Source organism: Pestalotiopsis fici, assembly GCF_000516985.1.
Source record: "Pestalotiopsis fici W106-1 unplaced genomic scaffold PFICI_Scf_3, whole genome shotgun sequence".
NCBI lineage: Eukaryota > Fungi > Ascomycota > Sordariomycetes > Amphisphaeriales > Sporocadaceae > Pestalotiopsis > Pestalotiopsis fici.
The window spans coordinates 1,516,923-1,532,608 of record NW_006917093.1 but is presented as its reverse complement, the minus strand read 5'-3'; the positions used below and the strand labels follow the sequence as shown (position 1 = coordinate 1,532,608).

Below are 15,686 nucleotides of genomic sequence, written 5' to 3'. Positions count from 1 at the left end.
CTCCTGAGGTAGGTTGAGTCGAGGTCTGCTGCTGGACAAAGTAAAGTTCTCCAAAATTACCGATGGCGAACATGCCAGCCGAGTGGTGTTGTTTGGGTATGAAGGGGAGCGTAGTCAGATCAAGGAATCTTGACAGCCATATGACAACAGGAAGCCTTTGCGGCTGCTGTTCTGACGGCAATGAATTAGCTTTCGGTCTGGAATGCAGGTCATCTGACGAGAAATCTTTTCCGATATCCTAATCGTCGCCCCTAGCCGCATGAGATACAGTTATGAAGTAGACGGCGAGAAGATTGACAACCTGCAGAAGGCTACGCCCAGTCCGTAGCGGCCCGAGGCGGTGCTGCCGTCTGACCCCACGGTGCAATCTATCGACGGGAATGATCCCTCTCCCCCAGCTGCAAGGCTGAGTTCTATGCCACATGCCATGGGTCCACAATGCATCGACCCACGGTTGTCGTCCAGGATCTTGGACTCGTCGGTGTGAGCTTGTAAGCTAGCAGCATTCTTGTGGAAGTGACCACATTGACTGCCTGTCCTCGACGATGTGACATTGCTGCTACGTGCCTGGGTGTCCTCCCACGAACATGCCCCAGACGAGAGGCTAGACGCCAGGGGGGTTGCCTCGTCGAAGACACCAAAGATGTTTCAACCCTTGAATCATGGGATTGGTTCACTTGAGTAAGAAGCGGTCGATGCTTTTCTTACCGCAACCACGAGGTTTGGTTATGAGTCTGCAGAGGAATCTGATAGGTTCAGGCTGATGCTGACATGATCCAGTCGGGCAAGGGACTCAACGTCGTCTAGCCAGGGCAACACCCACTCCAACCGATGGTGGCATGTCCCAATTGGCCAACAACTGGACGTGCCCTGAAGCTTACAAGGCAGCAGGAGTCAAAGCTTGCCTGGTCACCAACCCAAACGTGACCTGATTGCAGTTTAAGTCATGCAAAACCTGATATTGTAGCTTCCAGAATTGTGGAGAGCTGTCTGTGTCTGACGTTTCTGAGGCCTTTCCCATATACTATGGTGATTCATGGAATGGCATGTGCCCGATCTGCAGACAAGATGCAATAGATTGTTTAAAAAGCAATCTAGGATTTGGGCCCAGTCGCCTTGATTGCACCAATCGCTTGGATGAGAGCTTGATCGTCAGGCAGTAATCATGACAAGAAAGAAAGAAAAAGCTTCACGTATTGGGCGCGGTGGAGGACTGCCAGACCCTCCCGGGCGGTTCGCCGCCATTGATAGATAGGCGGTAAAGAAGAAGGCCCATGACCAGGAAAAGATTTCATAGTACGAGGCAGAGGAAAAAATAATAATTTTTTTTTCGACGATGGTTACGATAGGTCGGCAGATCGGACATCGGCTATTGTTGCGAACAGATGGCGATTGCCTCGGGGGGACATGAACTGGCTGTTCGGCCGTCGTCGCCCTGGCTGCAGTCGGACCTTGTCACCGGTTGACGGGAAAGTATATTGTTTGCTTCATCTCTCGAGCTGCGGGGACCGTTTGCTGCTAAGGGCTCCGCTGGCGATCTTCACGATGCTGCAAAAGATTGGTGACGAACCTGGCCGCGCTCGGTCAGATCTCCATATCTCCATGCAGTAATGACTAACAGGACCATGCGAGACTGGGGGAGGTAATGCAGAGAGTTCGATGTCAGTCAGATGCATAATTGCTTCGCATGCGCGCTCAAGGCTGCATCGGTAAGATGCAAGGTCGATTTCGAGCCGCCTGGGCTCCCCTGGAACGTCTCTCAGCAGCTATTGGTGGTCGACCTGTGCGTTTTGTTTTGTTCTCTTTCTTTTTGGTCGCATCTCATTGGCTGGCTGCAGGGAAAGGAGGGTACGCCGTGAGGGAGAAAAAAAAAAAGATAAAATCAAGCAGAATAGAATAAAATAAAAACAAAACCATTGAATCCTTCGCCGACTGATATGCAGACGTGGCAGGCGTGATCGAAGCGCAGGGCACAGACCCAACAAGAAGAAAAAGAAAATAATAATTAAAAGAATTCGGCTAGCACGCAGACAGACATTGGCACAACCTACGAGCCCGCTCCCATTGGACTTGAGTGGTGTCACAATCGCCGTGGAAGGAGTGGCGAATCGGAGAGTTAAAAAAAAAAACCAGTACAAAAAAGAAACCAGAGTACCCAAAAGCTCACCACAGCCCCTTGGACAACGCATCACCGGTTGAGTTGAAACACGTCCACTTGCAAATGATCGACCCGGCACCGGGCATCAAGCTATACATACCATGTAAGTCAGGGAATCGACAAGCAAGGCGAGTAACCAACCAACCAACAAACCAACCAAGCATTTTTCTTCTTGGATGGACCGATGGACGAGGTAGGTCAGAATAAGGCAACTATCGCGGACCACTTGCGACCCATTGCGACGTTGTCGGGCGTGGGGACAACGAGGGCCGTAGGGTAAAGTAGGTACATGATATGTAGGCAACGACAAATTGCCCAGACCGAGCTTCGTACGTCTGCATGACGAACAGCATCAATCAATTGTTGTGTCCATGATACGTACCGACCGCAATTAGGAAGGGGAGGGGGTAATGTATGGCGACGCGGGATGTGACGAGCCGCAAAAAACGGTGCGTGGTTTGTTGCAATGCGCTATCCCAATTTTATTTCCTGGGCAGCTGCTGCTTTTCTGCCTCGATATCGAGTCTATCGAGATATGGCGTATGTAAGAAGTGTGTGTACGGGGCTGACTGGCTGGCTCGCACGCTCATAAGCAGTGCTGCTTGCTCACATGGCCCCCGGCCTGCCACAGCCGGAGAGCGGGTACCACGCCTCCGAAGGAACACGGCATTCATATCTGTGAATCGCTGCGCGCGTATCTTATCTCATCTTTTACCCATCCCAAGGATCATCATATCAGGTATGTGGGTTGGTTGGCTGCTTGGGTAGGCCAGTAAATACATAGGTAGTATTGCCAGCCGTGTCTTTCGAATTACGCAAGTTGGGCATGCCGAGCTGGGTTCAACCGTCAGATCTCTCTCCTCGGTCGCGGTGTTTGCTGCACGTCAACCCCTGCAAATGCGATCTCGTGATGCTCTCACCGGTTTTTTCGGTGGCGGAGCCGATGAGGGTCTTGAGATGTGGATGTGATAGCCTGAACTTGGCAACCTGCCCCGAGAGAGGAGAGACGACGACGAGGAGAAGGAAGACAAAGAGCAAGAAGAAGAAAGTATTTCAATTTTCAATAAATCAGACCAGTTAGAATAAAAGAAAGAAAAATCCTAGAAAAAAAAAACTATATCGCCGCGTCAATAAAATAAAACAAGTTGCATTAATTACTGCACGCGGTGGGCTGCAGGCGCGATGTGATTATTCCATGTGTAAACCTAAATCATGATTGCTTTTGCCATGTACCGTGGTGAGATTTTCCCCTCTCGCAATCCCTGAGACCTGGTGTATGGACACACTAGATGCGCCGTACAACCAACATGATATGCAATCCTGAAGGTAAGAGCATTCAAAAGTACCAACGATCACGAAGGTACTATACTTGGGCCCGTATCGGATCCATTTTCTGGGTGTGTCTATTGTTTCTTCTTTCTCTCACTCTTTTCCTTTCTTGTTGTTGAAGAAAAAAAAAACCCCAGGCAAAGATGAGGAGGTTCGGAGGGAACGGCTGCCCTGACGCGACGATGTTGGAACTCACCGCTTTGGGCCAATGGTTCTCCTCTCCCTCTCTTCCACCTCCGCTTTGCTGGGTTAGCAGCAGTCCTCAATGTTGGTTCAGACCCCGCTACAGGAGGACCAACTGGCGGATCGATGCCAACCTCTGGCTAGTTGACGGCTCCCCATTCTGGGCTGAGTACTGGCCCTGTCCTTGTTCGAGAAGGTTTCTGTCGATGGGCCTCTTTTATTGCGGAAAGAGAAGCACTGACTCATTTCCTCGTCACTGAGATCCAACTTTCTTCCAGAAGGGAACCAAGAAGGAGAACAGACCTCTCGTGGGTCAAAGACGGGGTTTACTCCGTACCGGCGACGTCCGGTCAATTGATGATCTCCAACTATTTTCTTTGTGCTATGTATGCTATTATGCAATGTGTACAATTATTGCGCTGCTGTTGCCTTTATTAGTAGCATCTCCTTTTCGATCCCAATTTTTTTTTTTTTTTTTTGGTCTCCCCTTGCTTCCCCCATTTTCCCTGTCAATTGTTTCGTAGCTGGAGGCTAGAAAGGAAACGGACGCGGCGTAAAGGGCAACGGCGTGTTGGATCCGACCACTCGGGTTGTTCCCATTGGGGTAACGCAAGCCCCAGCACCCAGATGAAACCAGCGCCAGGCGTCGACAGCGAACGCTGGGTTTGGCATATTGCTTCTAGAAAAAATCCGCGTAAGAGCAGTACCCATTCCGCACCTGGGATCTGCTTGGACCTGTCTCGGTTCTCCTGGGATGAACCATGAGAGCTGCTTGTCGAGCTTGTTGCGAGCCAGAGGTCTTGTGCCCGAGATCCGGGGATAGAACGCATCAATCTCGGGCAAGTCACCAAAGAACCGACCGTGCTACACACGTACTATTACTGTTCGTACTTTGACTTTTTTTTTTTTTTGTGTTTAATTGTTACCGCCATCACCAGCTGCCCAATTCGCCACCAGAGCGCAATGCCATATACCAATTACAGTTGTCCGTCTGGGACATTAATGATGATGCGACGGGAACGAGCGGTGAGCGATGGCAGGCCGAGACAAGGAGGCATTGACATCTATTCTCGAGACGCTCGCAAACCGCGATGACCTGGACAAATGAGAGGATCACATTGAATGAATTGAGCGCAATCCACATCATGACAATGCGACTTGCTGGGCGTAATAGATATATGTGTACCACATGTAATGCATCGCAACCACCAGACAGACGGGCGCGGCCAAACCCATTTTTATTTCAATAGCAGCCCTATCTTTTCAGCAGAGATCACCACCGAGCGTGGGGAGGTGGCCGTTTCATGCAGACTGTCGTCGTCATTTTTCTAGAACAAAGCGAGATTCACTAGGACTGACTATCATGGAGTCGCAGATCAACGTCCAAGCCCCCTGAGAGCGGGCACAAGCCAACCCGGTAGCCATGCTCCCCAGCCAGCGCTACAGATAGGTAGTGTTCATACTGTAGTGTATGGGAATTTATTCAGGGGAGCTTTAGTCATATGACCCCATCTGCATGCGAGTGAAAGGATAACCCCAGGTACAATTTAGGGGAGACGGATGGCCAGCCAGCTTTGTCCACCGGGGATCAAAATTTGATGAGCGACAGTTTCCTTCCCTTTCACCACGGCATACTGAAAGGGGCAAGAAAACATTCTAGCGCGCGGACTGTCCACGGGTTGAAGCATGGTATATGCTGGGAGGAGCTGGAGAAGGGTTCTGCTTTTTTTTTCAGCAGTAGTCAATTCAATAAATACACACAAATTCTCTTTTGGTCGTAGTATTGGTAACCAAGAGCAGCCTATACCTAGATGGTAGCGTCAAAGTGTAGAACAAAGCAAACAACCCGAAGGGAGAAAAAAACAAGTTACCTTGGCCAGCAACGGACTGTGCAGGGAAAGACAGAATTGGTTGCTGCACCTAACTAGGGTTTCGACGCGAGCATGACGCTCGGCAACCGTTCCGCTCAAACTATGCCTCGTGGCACCGACAAGCTGGGAACCTTGACACGGCATGGGGGTCCCACGCCCCAGTCTCCAATCATCGATCTGAAGCCCACACTTTAGTTCAGATAACGGACACGCGAGAGGAGGAAAAATAAAGGCGGCAAGGAAAAGAGATCATTAAAAAAAAAAAAACAATAAAATAATAATTCTGAAGAAAAGAAAAGAAAACAAGAAAGAGGAGCAGCCAAGAATTCAAAACAAACTAAAGAGGAGATGTGGTGAGATCTAATGCCCCGCAGAAAAGCCTACAGTCAGTGCAGTAGTATGTGATGTTCCGCCCACCTCTGCGTAATATATCTCAGCAGATCGGCCAGATCCATCGAATATGAGTGAACAGGTCAACTGCATCACGGTATTAAGTAGTATCTGCAGCAATTTTTCTGATTCTTCAATGGCAAAAGGCTATTGCATATACCTGCATGCAACCCGTGGTTGTTTGCAATGATACCCTTGTACTGTCATTTTTCTGAAAGAGCTGGTCGCTGCATCAAAAGTACCAGCACCGTTATCTGGTCCAGGTCAGCGCCAGATGCGTTTTAATCATTGCTTGCACAACGACGACCAAACGTGGATTCTTCTCTCATCAATGCCAAACATAACATCAGACACCCGAACTAGTGAGCGCTTTTCTTGCCTGTTGCTTCGATCCGAACAGCCTCGAGCAACCTTCAGCCTCGGGCCGGGGGGGGGGGGGGGGGGGTTTTCCGTCAACTTGGCTCTGACGTTCTCCATCCCGCCACGTCGCTCTGGTCATCTTTGAAACTTTATTTACCGAGTGAATGGTTGTCCGTCAAGTTATTTAGTTCCATGCACCAAGGCGCTCTTGACGCTAACTCTTCACCGGGCGCCCGGGCCGGAAGCGCTGGAGCGCCAGAATTTCCATTGTGCGATCCGCTCTTTTCTACTACTACGATGTACATGGCTATCACCTCGGATTGCACTTCGGGTCGGAGATCAGCAGACCTTGCTTGCTTCCAGACGGGCGACCCATGCGGCCATAAAAAAAATAAAAAAATAATGTCTAGGAGGAGAGGCCCTGTCAAAAATTCTGTATCCCGCACAAACCTCAAACTCGGGGAAAAACGAATTTGGCGGCAGTAGTATGACAGGCACCGCAACCTGGCAATACCCCATAGGTACAGCAATAAACGATATACATCACCACCGCTGCCACCACCACCACCACCACCACCACCACCACCAAATACCTGTCAAGGTACAATACGACAGCAAGGCTATATGGATTCCATCTAGCAAATACACTTCCAACCACCAACCTACCTACTAGGTAGTTATACCTTAGCTAACTCATGCTTTGGGCATCTACATAGTAGATGACATGACCTTACTCACCCATTACCTAACCAAGGAGAGTGGGCAAGTCGTACCGTACTTTTAGAGTAAGGTAGCAGAACTATCGTTTGCCCCTACTGCACTCTCTTGCCCAGTAGTTCCTGGGCTGCGCACACCGGATCGCCGGCGGCGCTGCATATCTTGCTCGCTTAAGCCTACATAGGCAATTCTTGTAGCTCGATGCGACACAAATGCCACATGGTTCGGTAGGGATCAGCCCTGCTGACCAAAAAGGTGGTCTGGTTCCCTCACTGGTCTATCTCCCTTTTCGACCCAGGAACGTTTGCCCAAAGGCTGGCTGGCTGGCTGGCTGGCTGGCTGGCGGGCCAAAAAAAAAAAAAAAAAAAGCCTGGCTGGCTTCTGCTTGCATGCATTCGCTCCGTTGCATCGGCTCTTTTCTTCCTATGGTGGACTACGACGAATAGGTTCGGTCGGTTGTACCTGGCAAGCCAGGCTCCGACGAAACGCCTCGTACGGCTGTCGTATGCAGCCAGTATGTACGTGGGTAGGTAATATAGGTTTAAGGCACGAGAGACGAATAGAGGCTCTCGCAGCTCGCAGAGTCAAGTCGTAATAATCTCCCGTGCATATCTTTTGCCCTTATCGTTCAAACCCGGTCAGGCACGCTGGCCAATGACTGCCGGCAAGAACACATCAGAACCCTTCCCCCCCAGCTGTCGTAATCGTCTCCGATGATGCCTTCGTGCATGTCTTTAAATCACCTGGGACCGCGGAATGAGGCGTCACCTGACGACGATACGGAGAGGGAAAATGATAACAAAACTGCAGTCTGTTTGCTCTGCAGAATACTAACCTAGTTGCTGAATGGGCGAACGCCCCTCCCTGCCAGCCTACATACCCGCCTTTTTTTCTTCAACCATATCAAACTGCAGCGCATGTGATGTTCACCCAGAGCGGATCCACGAGAAAAATCGGTCACTGCGGCGAATGGTGTTCCGCACTCATCAATCCCATCCGGCCACCCACTAGTAAATTTCCGTACCCATCGAACAAGGGAATTTGCTTGTTGCTTTTTGCCCTTCTCGGCAGCGTTCGTGTTCAACGTCAGTCTAATAATAAAAGTATAGTTCTCAATTGAGCAATATCCAATTCGTACTGTTGCGTGCTTCACGTTGGAATTCCCTCTCGACAACAATGCATAGTGGTTCCCTCCTGTCGGCAAACAAGTCCGCACATGGCCCTTGTTTATCTATGATGGGACCGAAGGACATGGCGGGGCGTCATCATCACATCCCCAACATATCCATTGCGTGCGGCACAGGGCAGGAGGCTGAGGGAGGTATATGCTGTAATGGTCTGTAGTATTTGCCGTAGTAGTTGTACGAAATAAACAGCACAGGCTGTATGTAGGTAGGTAGGTAGGTACGGTACGTACGTGGTCAAAGTGCCAGAGAGTTCAGTCAGCAGACCTGGCGTCATTTCCAGTACGAAGAACCCCCCCGGCAAGCCATCAAACAATACGGTGTCACTAAAAAAGCTGAAGCCCGGGATAGTTGTCAGCTTGGGGGGGTGTTGGAATAGCAAAACCGAGAAGAAAAAAAAATTCAGGTTCTGATCAACAGGACTGACAGGGCGCCTCTTCTTGGCCTTCTAGAAGTTCCTTAGGGCAGAGACTACTGCTTAGTTCGTCCAGGAGAATGGAGAATTCCCCTGAATCCGCTCGGTTGAGGTCAATGTCAGGACCCCCGGGAGGCTCTCGCTGTGGGACCCTGTTATCCCGTACCCACATCTAGGACCCAAAATCATCTCGCCCACGCCGTAATAGTGGCACCGGTACCCTATCACATACGTATGTGATGATGGGCTGGTACCTTACCTACCTCTCTTTCTTGCTTTGCTTGGCTCTTCTTTCCTCAGTACCATGAGCAATGGCTTTGAGCGATAGCCTTGCTCGCTCGTCATCATTGTCAACAACAACGGTATGTACGCGTGCCTTGAGAAATTCAAACCTTGTCCAGGCAAGGTACAATAGCCATGTACCTGCTCGGCATTGATCAATGGCTTTCCCTGATGTCTTTTTTTTCCTTAAACGCCCAGCTTTACGAATAGCTCCACTCATCTATCTTCCTGGGCTGCCAGTCGTTCGCTCTCTCTCGCTTTCTGTGTGTAACCTGGAACCATTTGGGACGCGCCGCTCAGTTGGGCGCGGAGTCTACCCGGACCATCAGCGCCAGCGCCTAGTATAAACTTCTAATTTCGCCATTCAGCCATGTCATTGGTAGGGGGATCACTTCCGTCGAGGCCGCCAAGTCCCCAGTCCACAAAACGAGTAGTCCAAGGTGGTTGCACCATGGACGGAGCGCCTGGATAGCATGGAGCCAGGCGGCGAACCGCATTGTCTTGACGCGCACCGCAAGATTGGACTCACTCTACTTGAACGGGCCTGACTGGATTGGGGGTGGGAGAGGCTTGTTGGCTTTTGGCGGCTCTCTTTTCCTGTCTGTCCCTCCAGCTCAGGTCTGTCACAGCTGAAAGCAAAAGTCAGCCGGCTACCCAAGCTCCCTCTGGGATGCCGCCGCCGAACGACCCGTCGACGGCTCTGCCTATCTGCTACAGCCTACCTAAACTGCATACGTACTGTACTAGGAAGTGTCCTCACTAGTAGGTCAAGAAAAAAAAAAATTAGGTACTGGATATTGCTCTACTTGTTCCCCAACCTAATGCCACGACACATGGTAGCCCACCACATCTCAAGTCCCTTCAAGTGTCCATGTTCACTCTATACACTACTTTGTGGGCAGCGGGGAAATCTACTACCCACACGACAGCTACACAACACTACGTACCGCAATAGTGCAGCTATGTCACCAACTTGTTCGTCGCCTCGTGGAGACCCGTTCTGGTTGACTTGCGGCAACGGTGGCAGGCCATGATTGTTTCGGCGAGAACGAGGGTCCAGGTGGGAGATGCAAGGATGCGTCCCATTCCCACTCTACGCTTGCATTGCATTGCACATGGCTCCAACAGAAACCCCCCGGCCTGGAGGATTAGACTCGCAAAGACGGCTCTCCGGCTTCCCAGATTGTCGGATACCACACAATGTACTACATGCCCTTTCCGCTGCCAACATTACTGTAGTGTAGAATGTACGATGGTAGGGTATTCGATGGCTTGTTTCTGTTTTTCCTCCGGTACATATGCCCTGCTCTCTACATACTACCTGGCTTTGTCCATCCAGCCAGAGAGAGGTACCACAAACCCTACATACACTCACAGCCTGACACTTTACTCATAATACCCCGATATTATATACAAACCTACTTACTGATACCTAGTAGTAGTTTGACCGTCAGCTCACACTGGACTAGTACGGCTGGTACAACCTACCTACCTGCCTACATCCACAACTACCACACTCACTACCTATATCACAGGCTACAACCAAAACGTTACCATTAATTCCTTGTAATTGTTGCTTCCCGATTACCCACCTATAATGGCAACACCCGACTCGTTTTTGTGTGACGCCGATGCTGTCCAACTCCCCACGCCGCCCGCCCACCCGGTCAACAGGCAACCTCTACTCTCGGCAGTGCCTCACGAGCCCTTCCGATGGACGAGTCACATCTGTCCAAGTCATGATATCGTGGAGAAGGATGACTGCATCAACACAGTTTCTCACCTTCTCTTTCCTGCGCCTGCCTTCCTCACCGCCTCAGACAGAGAGCGCTGTGCTTTTTTTTTTCCTCTTCCTGTTCGCTCGCTCAGATCCTCGGCAGCAAGGCCTGCTCCACTGTCTGGCAACAACGCTGGGCGGCAACCCAATTAGTATCGGGACCATCCAAGCTTCATTTCTGATGCTGCCATCATAGAGTACGTACATGGCACTACTACTACTACATACGTACCTACATGCTAGCTAGAGTAGTGTAGAGGAAAAACTTTCCCCTAAACCCAAGTGGGCAACGACAAGGGGGCCATGCTTTTTTTTCTTCCCTTCATGTTCTTCGTCTCTTTGATCTCATAGAAGTACTACGTACCCCCCCCCCCATTATTTCTTTTCTTGGTTCCTTTTCAAAAGAGCCCCCCGGTTCCATGCAAGTCGTTGGCGGCCCTAGTCAATTGCCGGAGTTCATCAGTTCAACAGGGATCCCCCCAAATCTGTAAGCTTCTCACTTTTTGTGAGTGTGTGTGAGAGAGGGAGGGAAAATAGCGAGAAAGAAAGAGGAGAGACATCATGTAGAACCAAATATTCTTTAGTTGACCATGTACAGTACTTGGAACCTTGCTCCCTCCTCCCCTGGTCCAAGCCAGTACTTTTTTTTTTTTTTTTTTTTTTTTTCCCTCGTCGTCGTTCCTTGCTAACCTTGTACCTCTGGCTCAGGCTGGTCAAACGGCAATACAATCAATCAATGGGCTCCTCGATGGATTGCATAGCCTTCCGCTTCCCAGGTACAGGACAGCAGGGCGGTACATACACTCATTCTATCGACTGATTATTCTCAGGCTCAACCTCACATCCGTGGGTATAGCTCCACATGATCCATGTTCTCAGTCCAACCTCACGGGTCTTCTCCAAGATGTCTCCATACACCCTTTCGACACTACCACCGCACAAGCCGGGAGACCGGGCGTCGTGGGAGGGATCGACCGTTACAAGTCACCCTCGCTTGCTTTTCGTCTTGGATCCAGTCACCGCTGGTTCAATCTTAAAAAGTGATTAATATCCTCGTGCCGCCCCTTAGCTAGTAGAATAGTTCTGCCCTACGGAACATTCCCTTTATTGCATCACAACCTATCTATCCTAGTCACCCCCAATTCGGTTTCGGGCGAGGGAAGTAACTTAAAAGGACTTTACACTTCACCCTCAACTTCACCCTCTCTGCTCCCACTCTTGTTACTTCACCTGATTTTTTTTTTTCATTTTGCTTGAGTGGTTCTCATATGACCTATTCATAACCCTTCCCAACGACTTTGAACTTGACCGCACCACATCTGGCCATTTAAGGTTCCGTAACGGCAGGACCAGAGGTAGTTTTCCCAAGAGAGCAACACAAGACGTCAACATCGACCCACTTCAGAGAACCCCTGGGGACTTTATAACGCCTTTATATCGAGCCCAGTAACGGCTATTACTGCTTCTGGGATCATCAACTCTATGTCAATTCAGCCTCCAGGCACACAAATACAACAATGAGAAGCCAATTCAGAAGAACAAGCATCGCAGAGATGGATCCGACACAACCAAAAACTCCATTCCCAACTAGGCAGATGTTGGTACTGGCAATATGTCGAATCTGCGAGCCCATTGCTTTCATGGGCATCTTTCCATACATTTACTTTATGATCAAGGATTTCCACATGACCGACGACGACAGCAAGATCTCCCTCTACGCCGGCATGGTGACGGCCGCCTTCACCTTTGCCGAGTTTTCCACCGGTGTCCTATGGGGTCGACTCAGCGATAAGATTGGCAGGAAGCCGGTCCTGCTCACCGGACTCTTGGGCACCGCCATCAGCGTCCTCATTTTCGGATTTTCTCCTAACCTGTACGTTGCCCTCGCAGCAAGAGCAGTAGGAGGACTTCTCAACGGAAACATGGGAGTGCTTCAGTCGACCATTGCAGAGCTCGTCACCGACAAGGCTCACCAACCACGTGCTTACACCATCATGCCGGTCGTGTGGTGTCTGGGATCGATTGTGGGACCTATGATTGGAGGTGCTCTGGCCAAGCCCTGCGAGCTTTATCCAGGAGTGTTCAGCGAGGGTTCAATCTGGGATAAGTTCCCCTACCTCTTGCCGAACCTCTTCAGCGCCATGATCTGTATCATTGGTGTTGTCAATGGAATTCTGTTCCTGGAGGAAACTCACTCCGGAAAGAAGCAGCAGAAGGACCGTGGAGTTGAGTTGGGCAAGTGGATCCTGTCGAAGCTCTCGTGGTCTTCCGCGCAGAGTGAGTCTGAGGAGGGAGCCTCGAGCCAGAGCAAGTATGACGAGTGGTCTTCCGAGAGCCAACCTCTTCTGAGCGAGCAGTTGCCTGGCTACAGGACATCGGAGAACTCACCTGAAAACTCGCCCCGGATTGCTTCTTCGGATGTTGTGGAAGAGCCACGAGAGCCGCTGGATCTCGCTACTGGCTTCCATCCCAACTCGAAGATTTTCACCAGGGCCGTTGTGCTAAACGTTATCGCGTTCGGCATCCTGGCATTGTAAGTTGCCCGATACTTGAACTCAAGTTGGAGCGTAATTCTGACCAATTTTGCCAGCCACACCATGACATACGACTCCTTGTTTCCCGTATTCTTGAGCACGCCGCACTCTGAGAACCCCACCGTGAGACTGCCTTTCAAGTTCTCCGATGGCCTCAACATGCCGCAGCAAGAAATCGGCATCATCCTCAGCGCGCAGGGTATTTACTCACTGCTTGTCAACATGCTTGTGGTCCCCTGGGCGATCCAGCGATTTGGTCCCCTCCGTCTGTTCCGCTTCCTTGCAGTCTCGTACTGCCTGCTGTACATTCTTACTCCCTATGTCGTCCTTCTCCCGGATTCACTTCAGACCGCGGGCATCTATGTACTTCTGGTGTGGAAGTGTACATTCTCGAGCATGTCGTTCCCCAGCAACGCCATTCTCACAGTCAACTACGCCCCCAGCAAGCTCGTCATGGGCAGCATCAACGGCGTGGCGGCATCGACGGCCAGTCTCTCCCGCGCTTTCGGACCGATTGTGTCGGGTATGCTATACTCGGTCGGTCTGCGAACTGGCTACTCTGGCCTCGCCTGGTGGTTCAGTGCCCTGGTGGCCGTCATCGGTGGCGTCGTGGCCATGTCCATCCCGGAGCAGCCAACCATGTGCGAAAAGAGCGCCGATGACCTGGAAGCTCAGGCCTCTTGAGCAAACAGCAATAACAACAACAACAACAGTATTTTTTTTGACGACAACGCTACACGATATGTAGTGCAGATGAGGGCGCCAATCGAAACGGAAACACCTACACATATTTGATTTAATTTGTTTTTTTCTTGTTTTTTTTTTTCTTTTTCATATTTTCCATCAAGCGGGCAGCAAGGCAAGCGACATTCGTATTTAGACATCAGACACGCGCGGCATACCGGGATCGGGCAGAGACAGAGACAGAGTCGAAGAAAGACCGAGAGTGCTTCTTGGCTAAGAAATGGAGTTTTTTGTACGGGTATTATGGTCAGATAAAAAGAGAGGGAAATGATCTCTAAGGCGTTGGGAAATTCGGGGGACTTTTTTCTTGATTCTTTTTTTTTTCAATTTTGGGGAATTTGGCAGCTCGGGTCCTGGAACGGGAGGTAACTCTCACCGAGCTTTTCGAGATACCACGGGAGGAACACAACAACATCATTGCGACGGGGCATAACACAAGAGTACGGAAGAGCGAGCCATTTCTATATGTTTTTTTGACATTGGAGTGGTGGATTTCATTGCATTGGAGTGGCGCTATTATTATTATTTTTAACATTTCACATCCGCTTTGTCGACTGGCTTGCAAGTAGGTGCTTGCGTCGCGCGGGTTTCTTCTTTTTCATCAGGACTCAAGTCGGCGCTTTTGACCGGCTTGAGATGGATTATTACAACATAGCTTTTTTGATATCAGAATACGATTCCCAGGTGGTTATCTACATCAAATACTCTTGTTCTCGCTTCGCTACCTGGTGATATGACCACATGTTCCTGATCCGATGGCTAGATCAGACGGTGTATACATACATTTCTTTGTATATGAATTCTAGAAGCGTATCACTCAAATGAATAAATGGTTGAAACGGCGTCATACATGAAAAAAATACGTAGACTGGCCGGACCGTCACCAAAAATGGTCTTGAGAATTTACACACTCTCACATAAGATTGCGTCTCAGCTGGCGCCTTCTAAGCTTCTTCAGAAAAGATTTCACAGACAAGTCAGCCCATTGGTGAAATCACTCTTTTCTATGAATCGCAAAGACAAAAATTCAAAGTCGTGACTGCAGAATTGCTTCGTGGTGCTGATGTTTAAAAAATGTAGTATTGATGTTGGTACCTGGGTGTTTAGATAGGTACATACTACTACTACCAAGCCCATCCTTCTGATCGAGCTGCTTGCTGATGGCGATCGCCAAGACATGGAGCGTGGGGTCAAACTGTGAAGGTTGGGATCATGTTTTTGGGGGTGGCCTTTTCCCATTTCCCCGGTGTCGGGAATCGAACTTGTATATGCTTCTCAGACCAGAACCAAAAGACCCTGACTTTGGAGCAGCGCTTGCTTACCTCCTCGTGAAAAAACTGTTGCAACGTTATTAAAGAGGGAGAACTGCCCAGTGAAAGCCAAGGCAGTCTGGTTACCTCGATGTAGGTACATTGTAGAAAAGGGCAGCCTTTTTCTTAGAGTCGCCCCCCCGCCATTCCTCTCATTCCACCAATTCTTTAGCACTATGCCCATTCAGTCGAGAACCCGTGGAGTTGCCGGCTCATGATTCGTCAGCTGAGCTCTTATCAATACGACAGCCAATGGCTCAGAAAATTATTTGATTTGCTTTTTTTCACTGGGTCATTGCTTATCGTGGCCGCGGCTTACCAAGAAATCCCAGAAGGGACAAGAAAAAAAATAACCAACATGAAATACATAGTAGAAACATCACTATCGCCAATCTCTCTCTTCCACACCGACCCGGTCATAACTCGGTGAGC

The 15,686-nt window shown here is 49.9% G+C and overlaps 1 protein-coding gene across 1 annotated transcript; it reads left to right on the top strand.

Moving 5' to 3' along the window:
* Nucleotides 1–12,219: 12,219 nt before the first annotated feature.
* On the top strand, nt 12,220–13,884 carry PFICI_04607 (uncharacterized protein; the record flags this gene model as incomplete). The annotated part of the gene is made up of 2 exons (XM_007833188.1): nt 12,220–13,199; nt 13,257–13,884. 2 exons carry the CDS (start codon nt 12,220–12,222, stop codon nt 13,882–13,884), a joined length of 1,608 nt encoding a protein of 535 aa, XP_007831379.1.
* Between the last annotated feature and the right edge of the window lie 1,802 nt (nt 13,885–15,686).